General features: G+C 28.1%; 1 protein-coding gene across 1 annotated transcript in view; it reads left to right on the top strand.

The window, feature by feature from the left end:
- The window catches only part of LOC107452704 (adhesion molecule nephrin-like), a 435,364-nt gene that overhangs the window by 228,887 nt on the left and 188,730 nt on the right, over positions 1 to 17,747 (top strand). The window contains exons 7-8 of the mRNA XM_071188109.1: positions 9,837 to 10,127; positions 11,257 to 11,468. Coding sequence (XP_071044210.1) covers positions 9,837 to 10,127; positions 11,257 to 11,468 — 503 coding nt within the window. The remainder of the gene's footprint in view (positions 1 to 9,836; positions 10,128 to 11,256; positions 11,469 to 17,747) is intronic.

Raw genomic sequence — 17,747 nt, 5'->3', positions numbered from 1 at the left:
TCATCAGAAAAATTAAAACTCACTTAGTCACAGGTCAAACATCGATTTCACAAGCAAGCCGAATGAAAAGAAAGTAATCAAGTAATTTTAAAACGACGATTAATAAAAGAAGTACAAAATGCGTTAAGTATTATGTTAATTAGTGTTAAGTATTAATTTAGTGTTAAGTATTAATTTAGTGTTAAGTATTATGTATAATGTAAATGCGCTAAGTATTAAAATGTGTTAAGTATTATGTTATGTGTTCAGTGTTTAGTAATATATGGGCTCCTAAATTGATCAGTATGTCTACTTTGATAATATGTACTGATTCTATTGCTACGCAAGTTACCATTCCTTCTCGACGTATTGTTTGAGAAATAGTTTTAAGTAATTTCGGAATCTAAAAGTACTAAATGCGTAAAATGCTATAAATGGTTATTATAAATTACGAAAAATTTGTTCATGCAATGTGCATTAAATTTTTTTGAAATAAATGCAATATGCATAAAATGCCTTCGGAATAAAAAAGAGCATTCAAAGACGAATCAAGTTTTATTTTGGCTATGAACACATTTGTGTGCCCTGCATGACGTTATGCGTGATACGAGTGCGTTTCACAGAGATTCAAGACACAATTCAAGGTGAAATAAAGTTACATGTGATCATTAATCAATAAATATATTAATTAGCAGAAGAAAACTTGCATCAAAATATTTGAGAATGTTCTTTTCTTTAATGTGATGGTTAATAGGCCAATCATGAGTTGTTTGAAATCTAACTCATTACAAAGTTGTCTTTAAGTGATGAAATACAAAGACGCAATTGTAGTTTCATTAATATTAAAATTCAAATAATAATATTTCTTTAAATATAGTTTAAAGATGAGATTATTAATTTTATACAACAGGATATAAAATCCGGAAAGTTGAGCAACACATTCTTATAAAATTCCATGTTCAATAATTTTTACGCAATAAGGATTTTTCCTGAGATTTAGTTTGCTGGTATCAAAATTCAGAGCAGTTTCTTTTTAGTTTGTCAAACTTTTGGAAGCATGAAATTACTAACGTATTTTTAGATATGAAATTTTTCCTCTTAGTTCTGTCTATGGAGATTCTGCGTAGGATACAGTATAGGAAAATATTTCATGTTTCAAGCGGATTAAATATCTACGTTAAACCTCTAAATCTAAAGCTAATAAAGGAAGATTTATATTTTAAACAATACTCCTGATTCTAGTCAAAGTTAGGCAATAGCTCTCAAGTAACTAACAATAACATGCAAGCATGCCCTACTTTTCTTTAAGCAGTGAATAAATTTATTCAAAAATATCTTTCTAAAAATTCAGAGATTTAGATTTTAGGTTTCAAACTTACTTTTTAACTTTCATTACCAATAGATCATCAAAAGAAATATTCAAGATTTTTTTGTTTACTATGCATTCATTAGGATTCCCTATAACTGACAATATATTTAAATGAGGTTGTCTTTATTTACACTCTTTATTTTAAAAAATGATAAATTTAAAGTGATGAGGAGAATCTTTTTTAAACTAATTTATTTCAAGATTGCATTTATTCTTTTTCATTGTCATTTTCTTTTCTCTTATCATCTTATATATTGGTTTTTAACAACAATGAAACTAGATAAAAACATGTATAATTACATTTTTAAACTAATATTAAAATTTTATTCAGAAAAAATACAAATGTATCTCTTAAGAAAAGAAATTAATGATCGAAATTTATTTTATTCCTCACATTATTTTAATATTAAACTAACTTGCTTGGAATTTAGTTTAATATTATCAGTGAATTAGTGATACATTCTAGGTGTTTATTATAAATAATTTCTTAAAACATTAGCACTCAAAAAAGTAGGCAACTAAAAAACTTAAATAATATTCCTTTTGTTCTCGCAGTTTTTATTCCATTACTAACCAAATATGTTAATTCCATTACTAACCAAATATGTTAATTGCATAAATAATTTCTTAATTTTGATTGGCGCTGTCACTATGAATTTATATCAGCCCAAACTTTTCCAATGCAAATATTGAGTTTCATTATTTTTCAAAATTACCAGGTTGTTTACTTGAAACAAAATATCTTAAATTTTGAACACAATCTAAGTATAAATTTCTTGCTCTTTACTATCTTTTTCATTACCCCATGTTTCCTGTGGTTGATTTTATTAATAGAAAATGCAGATGGTATTTTTTCAACCATTAAGTGCAAAAATGAATCACTATTAGTCTCTAACATTCTTCAAGTTCAATTACTCATCTCAAAATGAAAATAAAAATATAAATAAAACAAACTTACCGTTAAAAAATTTGTCACTCTGGATCTTCTCAGCACACTTCCAAGAATTTCTTTACCTCAATGCTAGAATTCTTTCAAAGAAAAGATTCAATAATATTTTAATGCATTCATTTATTCAGTGCTAATTATTGCCAATGGAAGAGTTACTTTTCTATTTTTCAACATATACCTATTTACAATAAATGAGAAAAAAAAAGTGTGTACCAGGTGATACAAAATGTAAAAAAAAAAAAAAAAAACTAAGCACTCTGAATAATTTCTAACCTTGTGATTGGATTACATAATATGACTAAATCTCAATAGTTTGAGAGGGTGGCCTGATATCTGATTATTAGTTAGTGAACACTATATTTCAAATTACGAAATCGGGCAAAAACATATTTTCCTTCAATAAACATACCTTGCTTTCGACAGCATATAATTTTTGATGCCCAAAATATGAGGGGTAGCCTCAATCTTGGAAACATTGTCCAAATAGTTTGGTCAAGAGAATGTTGATTCACTTGTCAGCAAAATTAGTTCCCCAGCACCTTTCCATAGCGCAGAAATGCATTTTACACTGATTAGCTCCTCTCTAACATCGGTATTATTCCTTGTTCTATTTTTTTTTTAATTCTCTCACGGGTACTAAGAAGAAAACGGCACTACTCGGGCAGAAAATGATTAAACTTACTTAAATATATTGCGGGCAAAGATTGGGGAGCCGATGCTGTCACGTTAAGAGATACCTATTTGTCTCTCATTAGACCCATCCTGGAATATGGCTTTCCTGTGTACTCCTGTGCTTCTGCCACTAGCCTGGATAAATTGGAAAGGGTTCAACTAAGTGCTGCAAGAATAATTACTGGACTCAGACGTAGTTCCCCTAAGGAAATAGTCCTTTTTGAGGCTGATCTTCAACCCCTCCAAACTAGAAGAAAGGCTAATCTCACCAATTACTTCAACAAACTTTCTAGCTATGGTCAGCACAATAGAACCTCTCTCTACCTTAACAACTGGCGCAACAAACAGCGACTGAAGAAAAACAGTCCATTCAGTCATGCTGAACTTCTGCATTTGCCTTCTGAAGACGTTGAGCCCCACTCCTTAATATCTTGTCTGAATCCTTCAGAGGGAATCCCCCGAGTCCATTTCCACTTCGACTTTTCTGCTCCGGTCACAAAGAAAGATCTTATTCCAGCTGAACTTAGGCAGCTAGCTTTGGAAATTTTAGGCGAGATTCCCAGTGACGCCGTAAAAATTTACACAGATGGTAGTGGACTCGGAAACCTAGCGGGTAGCGGCGTCTTCATTGAAAAATCTGAGCTAAATTACTCCATCTGTCTCCGTTATCCTGATTTCACTTCAGTCTTTCGAAGTGAATTAATCGCAATTGAACAGGGCATCGATGCTATAATCAACGAGAGTGACTTTGGAGATCTTTGGATCCTGTCGGACAGTCGCAGCTCCCTTCAACACCTACACAACTGGACTAAAGTTGGAGACAAAACAAGCATCTCCATCCTTCTTAAACTTCAACTTATTTCAAAGCACCACGACGTTAATCTTCAGTGGATACCATCCCACGTTGACATCTTTGGAAATGAGCAAGCGGATCGCTTGGCCAAGGAGGGCTGTAGTCATTTAACATCTTCGTCCTCAGCCTTTACCTTTTCTGAGTATCAATCCAAAATCAAAAGCCATTTATCAAAAAAGTGGAGGATCCCTCCCTCTCATCATTGGTATGCGGCCAAGGAACCGGGCTCTTCACTTGTTCATGTAGGTGATAGAGCATCTCAAACAGCTATTTCCAGACTGGCAAGCGGACACACGAACAGTCTCTCGTACTTTAAAGGAAAAAAGACTTATGCAGTCTGCTCTAAATGTGAAGCCCAGCAGGCCTCAGCAGAACATATCCTCGACTGCTTGGGCCTTTCCAAGGAGGACTTATATGCTTCTCCACTTCTTGTAATCGACTTTTTGAGGGTCAACAACTTACTGGATCTTGTCTGACCTCGTCAGACAATTAGAGGATAAGCAACAACAACAACAACAGCAGATTTCTCTAGTTTTTCTTCTCTATTTTTCACTGGTAACTTTAAGTTTTATATTTCAAATCACTTTTGTTTCTTCTCATTCACTTTTAGCAAGTCTTGAAACGCTCACCTATTTTTTAACGCTTGAAACATGTCGACTGTTATTTTCAATCTGTATATTTTTGAGGATAATTTTTAATCAAGTAATATTTTTTTCCACTCTTGCTCTTTGGGATTATTTATTTATTATTTATTTAATCAAATCTTTGGTATTGTGCATCCAATCATCATATAGTTGAAAAATTAAGTTGCAACGGAAATCAGAGAACACTAGGGGAGAGTGGGGTCAATAATAACAGGGTACGATTGTAACAGAGCAAAACTTTCGAGTGTCGGGTTCTAGATTTGGTTCCTAGGTGGGGCACTAGGTGTATTTAATAAATCAACATGTACACCCCTGCTGGCAACCATTTTTATGTACTTTTGAAAGAGTTACATCACAAAAGATATTTTCACGCTACGTAAGTACTTCTTTTGGTATTAGAATATTATATTGTTACAAAGTAATTTTGTCTAAACAAATCAAAATTATTAACCGAATATGTAAGTGGACACCTTAATTAACATTTAAAAGAAAAGATTTGTTTTGTTAATTAACTAGTATTGTTTTTAACAAATGAAGCGAAAATGGCGTCTTGGGGACGATTGTAACAATAAGTAAAGGGACGATTGCAACAGCTGAAAATAAATAATCTTATGTTTACAAACCATTACTTAACTCTTTAAGAACCACCAATAGTTTCCTATATCATTTATATTATGTTGCATGTGCATTATTTTATTTGTCACCTTTCACAGCATAAATTAAAATTTTTTCCCCTTAAAGTTAAAAGTTTAACCATTTTGCTCATTATTATTTTTACTCCAAAAATCTCACTACTATTTTGATCAATTAAAAAATATATCACAACTATGATAATATGTATAATTAGCTATGTTTTAGTTGAATTTATGAGCTGCTACAATTGACCCCGTAAGTGGGGACAATTGTAACAAGTGCACGACTGTCAAAAATTTTTAATAACTAATATAGCAACATTTAAAATAAGGTTTTTTTTTTAGTAGAGGATAGTCTACTTTACTCGTCTGTCAATTAATAATAATAATATATTGGATTTTTTGTTAGTTAAAAATAGTTAAGTAAAAAATGTTACAACTGACCCCACTCTCCCCTACCTATTTTTATTGTAACATAAAATCAGAGACTAGAATCAAAACATTTTTTTTTCTTCTTAAATAAAAGTATTGAAAATTCAATAATTCTAAATGTCAAAAGAATAAAGAAAAACATGATAAAATATTGGCAACCTTCGAGACATCAGGGTTAATGAAAATTGAACTGATTGTTTGAAAATAAAAAAAGAAAGAACTAAATAAACAAATTAAATAATTTTTTTACCAACCTATAATCGTTTATATAACATAACAATTAAACGACTTCATATTTTTTTTCAAAGCATGCGTTAACTCTTTGTTCTTTTATAATATTTTTAGAATTCTATTTAAAAAAGCATCTTATAGTTAAAAAAATAGAAGAAACTGAGACAAATTGATTTTTAATGAAATAAGAAAGTTCCAGCTACTTTTATTATACTTATAGTTACTTTTATTAGAATACATGATTCTAGATACGAAACCAAACTCTCCCTTAAAAAAATCAGCATTTCTTTCCAAATTAAAACCTCTTAAAGGAATCGGTACTGAATGTTAAAAGAAATTCTTTTCACTTTAAAATCCCCAGTCACTTCTCTTGGTTTACTGAAGTATGTGTGTTTTCTTTTTTCACCTTAGTACCTAAAAGGACAAAAGTTGCAATTGAATTATAACTTGGATTGTAACTCTTTTACGAACAATTATTTTTACTTTCGTTTCGTCTTTTATCTCACTTTTTTTGCTTCGTCTTTAAGGTGACTGAAAGTTTTAATATCTCAGAAATAGTTAGTTGTCGTTTCATGAGATAAAAAGTTTTCATTGCTTTTGAAGTATTTGTAGCATATTTCTAGCTCAGAAATTAGTTTTTGGAAAAACTTAGAATTGTTTTACTTTTGAATCCTGATTTCTGGAATAGTTTCAATAGTTTTCTGTAAGGTTTTCCTGTAAATCGGTAAAAACCGCATACCCGCCAATGATCCAAAAATGGAACTTTAAGTTTAAATTTAACCAGCAATTAATGTCAGAGGGATATAATTTTTAATAATTTTAGATTTCGAAGTATTTTTTTTTTCATTTACTTTGGATCAGTTTCCTTAATTGTTTGATTATTTCATGAATTTAGGAAATTTGATATAATTTGAAAATATTTATCCAGCTTGTGATATAGTTCACTAAAAATACATTTTTTATTATGGACTACTATTTTATGGACCACTATTTTATTATGGACTGCTAGGCATCAGTTAAAAACAGAATGTTCCATTTACGAAACATTGGAATTTCAAGAATTTGTTTTTATATTTCAAGTGATTCATTGAGTTAAGTTGTGTGCATTTCATTCAGATAGTATTAAAAGAGTTTTTCAAGGTAAATGATTATATTTGAATAGAAAAAGGGGGTTATACTCATTGGTGTAAAGTAGCCGATACTATATTTTGTTATTCAGTTACCCTAAAATTTATAATTACTCTAAGATATGATACACAAAATAGTCAGTTGAGCTTTTAGAAATGATACAAAATAATGATATTTATGATATACAAAATAAAGTAAAAATCATTAATTTAAAATGCATATACGCAATTTTTCTTAAAATAAAATTAGTTAGTTAATCAAATATGAGCACAGCACAGTAAGAATTTTATTTTGCATTTATTACAAAATTATTAAACACAACTGGCAAATTCATGTAAATAGTATTATAAGTTACTGTGTCATGTAAGTTACTTTTTAAATAATTATTTAGGATCTTGAAAACTGCTCTTTGATAGCTAAACCAAGTTCGCCAATTGATGCCTGCCGAAAATTAAAAGAGTTCATATTTTCAGAATTAATTTTGATAATTAAGGGAACTCACTCATTATATAAAGCTGGAGTTTTCTGCCATCGATTATATCACTTCCAATTCAAATAAAAATACAATTTAACTTCATTTTCCAAAAAAATTACAGAACAATCATAAACGATGAAAACATATCCTTGTCCTGTTGCCAGTCATGGATGAAGTAAAAACATTTGAACTTGTTGAATTTATTTATTATTGGTTTAAGGATATAACTATGTCCTTTAAATTGTGTATAAACAGTCGATTTGTTATCAACTTGAAATAAAATAATCATTCCCACCTTTTTTAGCACTTAATTCGGATAGTTATTACACCATAGTGTAATATGTTTCGTAAAATTTCAACATATTTATTCGAGTAATAATTTTGCTTACATAATTTAAACTCTAATTTGAATTTCTATAATATCAAATCACTTTTACTCTACTGGAATCAGAGTCCTACAAGTCCCCGATTTCCATACATCTCCCTTAAACCATTACACCGCTAAACTATATTTTAAATACAGTCCGTATCATATGATAGAATTCTTCATCCTTGATATCCTTTCACATACAAGGACTGTGTGACATAAATAATTTTACATTAAAACAGAATGAAAGACAATATCTCATTTTAAAACAGAAAGCAATTATTGAAGTAATTTATAAGCAGAAAAAAAGTTATTTCATTTTGCACTGCCATATAATTTATAGATACATTCATTTATGTATATCGAACTAATAAAAGATTTGAGTGAAGTGTCCTATAATTAAAGATAATAAGATACCTCTGCAGTGCATAACAAATGAATAAAATTACTTGTTTTGAAACAAAAAAAATTCAAATAAGAAAGTATATAATTATTAGAAATTTAAACATCAGTATGTTCTTTTTTTCCAGAGAAATCTAGAAAAAAACTCATCTCCATATTAAATAAATCTTAATTAGTATAATTTGTTTTGTCATTTCAGCAAATACGAGTAATCAAAATGATCCCATTTTGATCAAGAAAAATAAAATGCTTTTTTTTCATGCTCCGTGGAATTTTGGAATTTTTTTAGCTATGAATAACTGCAATTATAAATAGGCTTGCTTAAATGTTTGGAATATAAATATAAGGTTTACAAACAACATTAAACCATATAATGATAAAATGAACTTAGCAAAGCACATTAAACTACAATACTACACGGAGAAAAAAAATTCCATTAAAATCATGACAATGTACTTAGTGAAATTTATAGAAAAAAAATATGGTTAATAAAACCAAAATATACGGTAATTAAACCATTCATTTGGTAATTTTCACATCCATGGGGAGCTAATTTACCAGAAATTTTAGTTTTTAAAATTAAAGTTATTATTACTACACATTTAGTAATGAATTTAAAATTGTAAAGTAGAGTTAATCAAAATAATTGCTATTATAATAATATAGCCAAATTTTACCAGATTTATGAAATGTTATCAAAAATTATAAAAGCATTTTTTATTGTTATGTTTACCAAAATCATTACCGAAGCACTTCGATGAAAATTACTAATTTTTTATTTTACTTTGCTTCTATTGATCAAGAAACACAGTAAAAGTTACCATATTCTGGTAATTTTAACTACATATTTTCTCAGTGTAGCATATCATATATTAATTTTATAATTTGCAAGTACAATAATTTTTTAATGTAGAAAAAAAACAGTGAAATTCGATTCACAAAAGATATTTACCTATCGGTAGCATTTATATTTCATGACGCGTGAATATTTTGAGTAAAAAAGAGTGAAAAAATTATAGGTTTAAAAAATGATATCAAAGGAAAACTTAAAATATGAGTAAACTTGTTTTATTTAAAAAAAACACCTATCAGAAAATCTGATTTATTTTCTATAAATTTTATGATAAATAAATATTTACACAAAATTTAAAATGTGACGGCAATTGTATTGAATAAATTTAATTTGAATAGCGCATTTTGAACTGTAATAATTAAAAAGTATTTAAACAAGATATTTGTGAAAGATATAATTTAAATACATATTTTAATTGAAACAGGGTATAAAAATGGCGGTTATAGAAAAAAAAATCATTATTTGATTCCTAAACTCATCTTTAATGGTTCCAATAAACCTAGAAACGTTTAAAACTGCTTTATTTGTTGCATTTATAATGAACAAAAAAGTTTCAATGAATCTCTGGACCGTTTTTATTGAGTTCCACATATTGTTCATATGAGTGGATTGATTATGATTTTATATATTCTGTATTTTCTGCACTTACTTTTCGAAATAGGGCTTTGGGACTCGGAAAACATTTTTGTTTATTCACATTAATGCTCCCATATTTGTGTATATTGTGCACCCAGTTCTGTATTGCTTCCACGTATATTTAGTTTTAATTCAATTTACTTTTATGCATCAACTTATTTATAATGCGCTTATCCTCTAATAATTGTATTTAATATCGTATTACCATTTTCAGATCCTCCCCGCCATCCTGTGATCGAAGGTTACCATGATGGAGACTTGATTTATAAAGGTGATAAACTAATACTAACGTGTTCTTCAAGTGGTGGGAAACCACCTGCAGACATTGTTTGGTATAGAAACGGAGATACCATCAAAGGAAGTTTTTCTTCAGTAGGAAGGGATTCAAGCAACACCATATCAATAATCGTTCAAAGTTCAGATAATAATGCTGTCTATACTTGCGCAGCTTCTAATCCTTTAACTGCAAGACCCCTCATCACTACAGTCAAACTTTCAGTTGTATGTAAGTGACTTTAATGTTGCACCAGTAAGCGTTAGTATAATTTTGTTACTTTTAATTGGGATTAAAATTAAAGATTCATTAAAATTTCAAAGTAATTTAGTCAATTATTATAATATTAACGAAACAGAAATATTTTATAAATTTGGATTTGAATGAAGTCATGGCAATCACCTGTGAAAGTTTCTTAAATGAAACAGGTAAGTGATTTGTTATTAATTTTAGCGTTACACATAGACATGTCTCTTAAGTTTTGAAAATAATTTCAAAAATAATTGGAACATTTTTCAAATAAGGTATGTATCTGAATTTAGAATATTTTTAAAACTTAATAAGCTATGGAATTATATTATTTAGTTATTGCAATGGTTAATTTAAGCAGATTTCTTTTAAGTTTAACATATTGGCGTTAAATTTAGTATAGTATTGTTAATTATTTTTTTTTGATGAATGTATCTTTATTATAGACTGAAAGTTGTGTCAGAACAGTTTAAGAAAAGTAGTTTTGAAAAAAATGTAATTTAAAAATATACTATATAAATGCAAAAAAAAACACACAGAAATTAAACTTAAATTTTCGTATAATTTTATACTTTAAATTTACACATCTTTCCTACGTGTTATTTTAATTTTTGCATTGCGTACAAAATCGCTTCATTTATCAAACATTTAAGTTATAACACCTATTAAAACAAAAAATATGAACCTCTAAAGCACGTATAATACTTTGAACTACAGATTATTTATTTTTTAATCTCAATGCAAAATTAATATTTTTTAGTGATTTCAATTTTATTATAATAATTCATTATTTTTTGTACTGCATTTGGGCACTCAAAACTGTATGATAATTTAAACAATAATTATATGCTAATTATGCAAAAAAATGGATTTGTTTTATAAAACGTGTTTCCTTAAATAACGTTTTCTCTAAAAATCTACTAATCAATATGTAGGTCAAATACAAATTAAATGCTTCGGTAAAGTATTTTTGTACAGGTACTTAAAAATAGATTATTAACTTTAAAATACAATCAAAATACTTAGTTTTCGACTACAAATTTCATAATTAATTTCAACAAATAAAATACAAATGCCATACTTTGATACTGGAATTTGTCTTTGTGTCCAGTTCCTCCAAAATATATAACCATCGATGGACCATCAGAAGTGAGCAGAGGCGAATCAGTTACGGTTTATTGTCGTTCTGATGTCAGTAATCCTCCAGCAGAATTATCTTGGTTAGTAGATGGGACATCTGTTGAACCACAAGATACTGCCTCACATCCGGTAGAAAATGGATGGTATTCAACTTCGAATTTAACAGCGATTATCACCAGGCAGGTAATTTCTGTAACTTTTTTATATATCTTTCTTCTTTTTATAAAAAAAATTTACCTTTTTAAAGAAAAATCTGTACTTTATGCCAAACTCTTTCTTGGAAACTACATTATGGTTTTTAATCATATAATAAATCTTTAAAGCATTTTTTTTTTTTTTTGAAAAATTAAGCTGTCTGTTATTTCGGTATCGAGTATAGAGAAAAATACATTTGAAGGCTTAAATTGAATAGTAGGTCAGCGCCATTTTTAGTTCATTTTGACAAAATTCATTGAGTATAAATTGAATGATCCTAAGAAACAATAGCGAAAAATATAATTGACATGAAAACTTCATTTTCCACAAAAATTGTGTGGGTGGAAAAGTCGGAATGGTTTGGGAGCTCAAAAATAGGCACATATTTTCAAGATTAAACATGCAGCGGAAAAACAAAGCTGATTTAAAGTAGAAAACGCAAAGTTGCCTCTATAAATTTAAAAAAAAAATAAAAAGTGAAAAACAAACTAAAAAAACCGTGTTAGCCGAGAGATGTAAATCAAGAAAGATAGTTCCGCAAAGCAATTATTTTTTTATGTTAGAGACATGAGTTCATCCCCACCGTATATCCATAGCACGAGAAAGTCCACCTGTCGCGATTTACTTCCAATGGTTACCGTGATTTTTCTAGTTCCGTTTTCTGTGTTGTTATTGTTTTTAAATTTTTGTTAATAACTTTAACCCATTTTTTAATACTCCAAACCTGTTTAATTTTTCTCACCTTTAAGAGGTTAAAGTCAATTGATTGTTGTGGCGTAACTACCACTATAAATATTACATACTAATTCATTAGTATGTAAGACATGTTAACTAGATTTTATCTGGAGGTACCTTATGGTAGATGACGGTTGACATGGTCGATTTTAACATTCACCCATAATGTTGACTTGCGGACACGATATAAATTTGCCAACATCGATGGATGGTCCACATTAAACAGTTGATTTGCCTAAAAATACAGCGCTTAAAAAAAAGCATAAATCAACTAGTGGTATTCATTCATCGAATTCTATTGCAGATAAAATTCTGGAAGGGGAGTAATGTGGCGTAACTACCACTATAAATATTACATACTAATTCACTAGTATATAAGACTTGCTAACTAGATTCTACCTAGACGTACCTTATGGTAGATGACGGTTGACATGGTCGATTTAATAATTCCCCCATAAGGCTTCGATATTAGGTAAGACCAATGGATGCTAAAACTTTCTTCAACAATTCTCAATTGGAAGTCGCAATAAAGTGGGCTTTACAAATTTCAAAATAAGATGGAAATAACTTGCATAAACATGAAAAGGTGACTAATTTCTTAGTAAGTGCAGTTGCGATTTTTTTACTTAACTAATTAATTGACCCACTAACAATAAAGCCTTCAATTGTACACTGCATTCGGAATTAAAAATATCATTAAGGGCATCGTTTCATATTGCCTTTCGACTTCTAGAGGGAATTAGCAGAGAAATGAAGCACATTTTTACGTAAGCTGTCAGTTTTACTCTCACCATATACTTTAACATCAAATGATAAAACTGAAAGAGATTCTCTCGTGTATCACGGCTGAAATCTCAAATACATCTTAGTCATAATTGTACCCTGCATGTACATAAGGATAACTTTCAATTAACCACATCCTTCTTACCGTTCTATCTAAAAATCAGAGTGTTCTTTTTCTATTCAGACGCAGAAAGCACTGTTTTGAGGAACGGCATTGTCAGTGCATTCTGTCTTTTATCATTGCTATATACTTCTAATCAAGGTAAATGATTTGCCATAGCTCCATTTTGTAATCAAACTTATTCTATAATTCGCATTATTCTTCAATCCATGTTTTAACAATTTCATAGTACTTGTTTATTACTGAAGTTGTGAAATTCACTGTAAGTATAAAACAAAATATGGCGGCAACTTATAGGCTAAAGGTGGAGAAGATAATGGGAAGCTAATGCTGAACTCTATTAATATTCATATTATATGTACTAAATATTCATTATTTTTTTCTGTCTCTATTTAAATGAAATTAGCTCTATAGTAAATTTTTTCAATGAATTCTAGAAAATCAGATTTACTTTAGCAATGAATTAAAGGACAATGGTGCGTACGTTACCACGATTGGGACATCTTAACTCTTACTTGTAAAAAAATGACACTTTGTAGCAGAAATGTTTCTCAAAAATGAAACTAAAATGCTCAAATGCTTAAAAAATTACTTTGAGAATGAATAAATAAGTTAAAAGTGTTGATTTTAATCTAGTTTCTGCTAAAATAATAGCGCAATTTCGTATGTTACTTTCTTGAACATTCATTAGAACACTAAATAGCTTTTTCCTGAAAAACTTTACTCATTAAAATGCAACTTATTTATTTCTGTTATCTATTAAGACTATTATCAAGTAAGCATTCTATTGAAGCTCTTATTTTTATTTGTAAACATCTAGATGCTATTTAAATATTTAGTTTTGCATTGCATTGACTCAGATAGTATCAAAAATGTCCGAAGTTGACCCTTTAGTTAGAAGAAATATTTTAAAGAAATTTATTCAAACCATTTGCAATAGATTTTGTTAATTCCTGTAACTAGTTAGGATAACAAATTTCCTTAAAAACTTTTACTGCAAATTAAATTTTGGCTTAATTGTTATTAGAAATAACAGTTTAGATCGTTGTATCCCCACATTTTGATAAATGCCCTTATACTAAAATACAAAAACAAAAACAAAACAAAAAAAGTGAAATTCTAGATTTAACTATATCTAAAATTTTGATCTAAAACTATTCTTTCATTTTTAGGTTATTGACAAATAGCAGTAATACAAAATGAAAAATAGAGTATAGTATTTTCTGAGTAGTAAGATTAATACATGTAAACATTTTATTTAACTTCCGTCGAAGAATTTATTACATATTTGTTTCCAACAAATCTATGTAAATTTGATATATATACATTATTACTGAACTTGTTGATAATAACAGCAAATTGGAATTGAAAATTAAAAAAAAGCATTGCTTTATTTTAAGAAACATTTTTTAATCGTAATCAAGTAACAGCTTATTCAATAAAAATTTTTTCTCTTTTACAAAGTTATAATTCCCTCTAATAAAAGGTTCAAGGAAAATTAATCTAGTAAGAATTTCGAAAAATAAATAACTCTATAATTTTATCAAAAATTAAATTATAATTTAATTTGCTGTATTTTATTTTTATTTTTTTACATGATGAGTATAAATCCATTTTTTTTTGTTGGCATTTCTTTTTTTTCATATAAGCAAAAATTTTTCTCTAAGAAGTAGAAAAAAGTAAATAATATTTTTAAAAGCCTTTAGATAACTATTTCTAGCAGCTTTAAGACAAAATATATACTGCATGAAACTGGCATTTTAGCTAGGTTCAAATGTCATTTTTTATGTTGGCTACAACTTTTCTTTTCCAGACAAAAGTTTTTGTTGCAAACTGTTTCACTGAAAACATCTGTAATTCTCTTATTTTTTTCAAGAAGGATGTGTGAAATAGAATATTTTAGTATCTGGAATGAAATAGTGCTTTCAGTTTGATAAAATTAATAAAATCAAATCTTAAGTATTTTTACTAAAAATTCGTAAGTACGAACTTCAAAAAAAAAGAAGAAAAAATAAATTTATTCAGGAAAATAGATGAAGATGAAAACAATCTTAGTCTAAAAATGGAAATAAAGATGAAGCAAAGTAGTAATAAAAGACTAACTTAAACTCTGCATGCTTTGAATACATTTCAATACAATTATGAAAATTTATATTTTACATTAAACACTCAGATAATTAGTAAGCAATTCTCTCATTACTAATATTTTTTAAATTTTTATGATTTAAAACTGTTGATTCGAAGGTGAGCCAGTTTTTAAGTTTTCATGAGAGTGAATTTCAAAATTAGAAGTCCTTTGCAAAGTCTTAAATTGTATATTGTCTTAAGCAATAGCAGTATTTTTGTATCTCTTTGTAAGTTTTTTTTAATAAAAACTAAATTTAATAATTCTCACCTAGAATTTAAGATTTTCCTAACAAGAAAAGGGTAGAGTAGTTTATTAATTGGAAATTTAAAGTAGATGCAACTGGAAGGAAAATGTCTTAAGTCAATCGATTCTGATTAAAACCGTACATGTTGCAAAAGGAGGTGAGCCATTTTAATCTACTTCGAATTAAAAAAAATACAAAAAATTTCATTACGATGTGATTAAGTTTCCTAAACCTTATGAATTAACATACTCTTAGTATTGATTGGCTTTATAATGCACGGTTTCGATTTGCAAACATAATTAAGTTGCTTCAAAAAGTTTAATCTCGGCTCAATTTTACATCTCAATGTTACATACCTCCCTTTGAATTTCATTAAGTTATATTTTCTCAATTTTCTGTAGCATAAATTATAATGCACAATTTTTATTTTAAGGAGATATCACAAATTATATCTTGCACATCAATTGAATCGAGGAGAGTATCATGCCTTAGAATACAGTAATTCAAATAACACCGAAAATTTGTCTGGAATATACTGTATTTATGTCAATTGATTTGTTTTTTTAGACTAGTATCATATATTTAGAAAAGGTTATGTTGATAAAGTTTAGAACAAGGTACAGCATGATGTTAAAAAAGTGGTACCACAGCGGTACCACATTGTACCTTAAAACAGCGGTACCACATTTTTTCGCTCATGGAACCCTAAATGAGCCCCCTTCTCGTAAACCCAGTAGCGATCGTGATCATAGTAAAAAAACACTACTCATTATTTTGAAAATATTTTATACGAAAAATAAAATTTCCTCCTAGTGTTATCAATAAAACTTTTTAAAATTAGATTTTATGTCAGACAGTTGAAATCAAACATAAGCAAGTAGAGCATGGTATAAATTTTACTATTTTTCTTTTAACATGATTTGCTTGTGTACAGTTTGTATTACGCAAATTCAAATTATTTAATTAAAAAGTAAAAGTTATATATTTTCTTAAATATTTACTCTTTTCTAGTGACACACACACACACACACACACACATATATATATATATAAATCATTTTGATAATGATTATTTAAAAAGTCAAATAATGGTTAAGTTTAGAATATTCAGAAAAAACAAAGTCATACGTTTAAATTTGAGACTTACTCTCTTCCATACAGTAAGCTCTTCAGTACAGTATAGTTCAAGTAAGCACAGAAAAACGTCTTATAAGAAAAAAGAGTCGTCTTAAAAGCTCGTTATGAATCTAATAGATAATTATTAAGAATAATAAGTTTTCTTTAATAAAGAGACATATAAGGCAATATAAGGCATATCATAAACATTTTTCGTAAATTTAAAGGGGCGGATATTAAAAATGTTATTTATTTCTCTCGCATTATACAATTCCGAATTATCCCTACATCTACATTTAAAATAAGGATAAAAAATTGAAAGAAATGTCAATTTCTGTTGCCCAAAGGGAAAATGAAAGTAATGCTTCCTGTTGCCCAAAGAATAGGTAAAGTCAGATGTTCATGTTGTCCAAAGAGACGATTCTTGTTTATTGCCAATCATTCTCATTAATTTCTAAATCAGTTTTGTTTTTTATTAATTTGTAACACTTTTCAAGTTTTAACTTCCGAAAAACATGAACACATTCTTCCTTTTAACAGCTTGCATAACAAAATTTTTCAATCACATTCAATTTAATTTTATAAAAACACGTAATACTTTACTTTATCGAAATGACAGAACAGAAGTTTCTCATTGCCATTAATACTCCTTTCAAAATTTATTTAAATAAAAAAAAATATGAAAGAAATAAAGCTAAAAACTGCATAAAATTAGGTACCCAGAGGAAGTTTTTAAATAAACGGTAGAAAACCGTTTCAAAAAGTTATATATATATAATATATATATATATATATATATATATATATATATATATACATATATATATATATATATATATATATTCATATATATATATATATATATATATATATATAATATATATATATAGTATATATATATATATATTCATATATATATATATATATATATATATATATATATATATATATATTCATATATATATATATATACATATATATATATATATATATATATATATATATATATATATATATATATATATATATATATATATATATATATATATATAGAGAGAGAGAGAGAGAGGAGAGAGAGAGGGGGAGAGAGAGAGAGAGAGGAGAGAGAGAGAGAGAGAGAGAGAGAGAGAGAGAGAGAGA

The sequence above is a fragment of the Parasteatoda tepidariorum genome, chromosome 12, assembly GCF_982258835.1.
Source record: "Parasteatoda tepidariorum strain Cologne lab strain chromosome 12, Ptep-v5.0, whole genome shotgun sequence".
NCBI lineage: Eukaryota > Metazoa > Arthropoda > Arachnida > Araneae > Theridiidae > Parasteatoda > Parasteatoda tepidariorum.
Note: the sequence above shows the minus strand (reverse complement) of the source record. Positions and strands in the feature narration are given on the sequence as shown.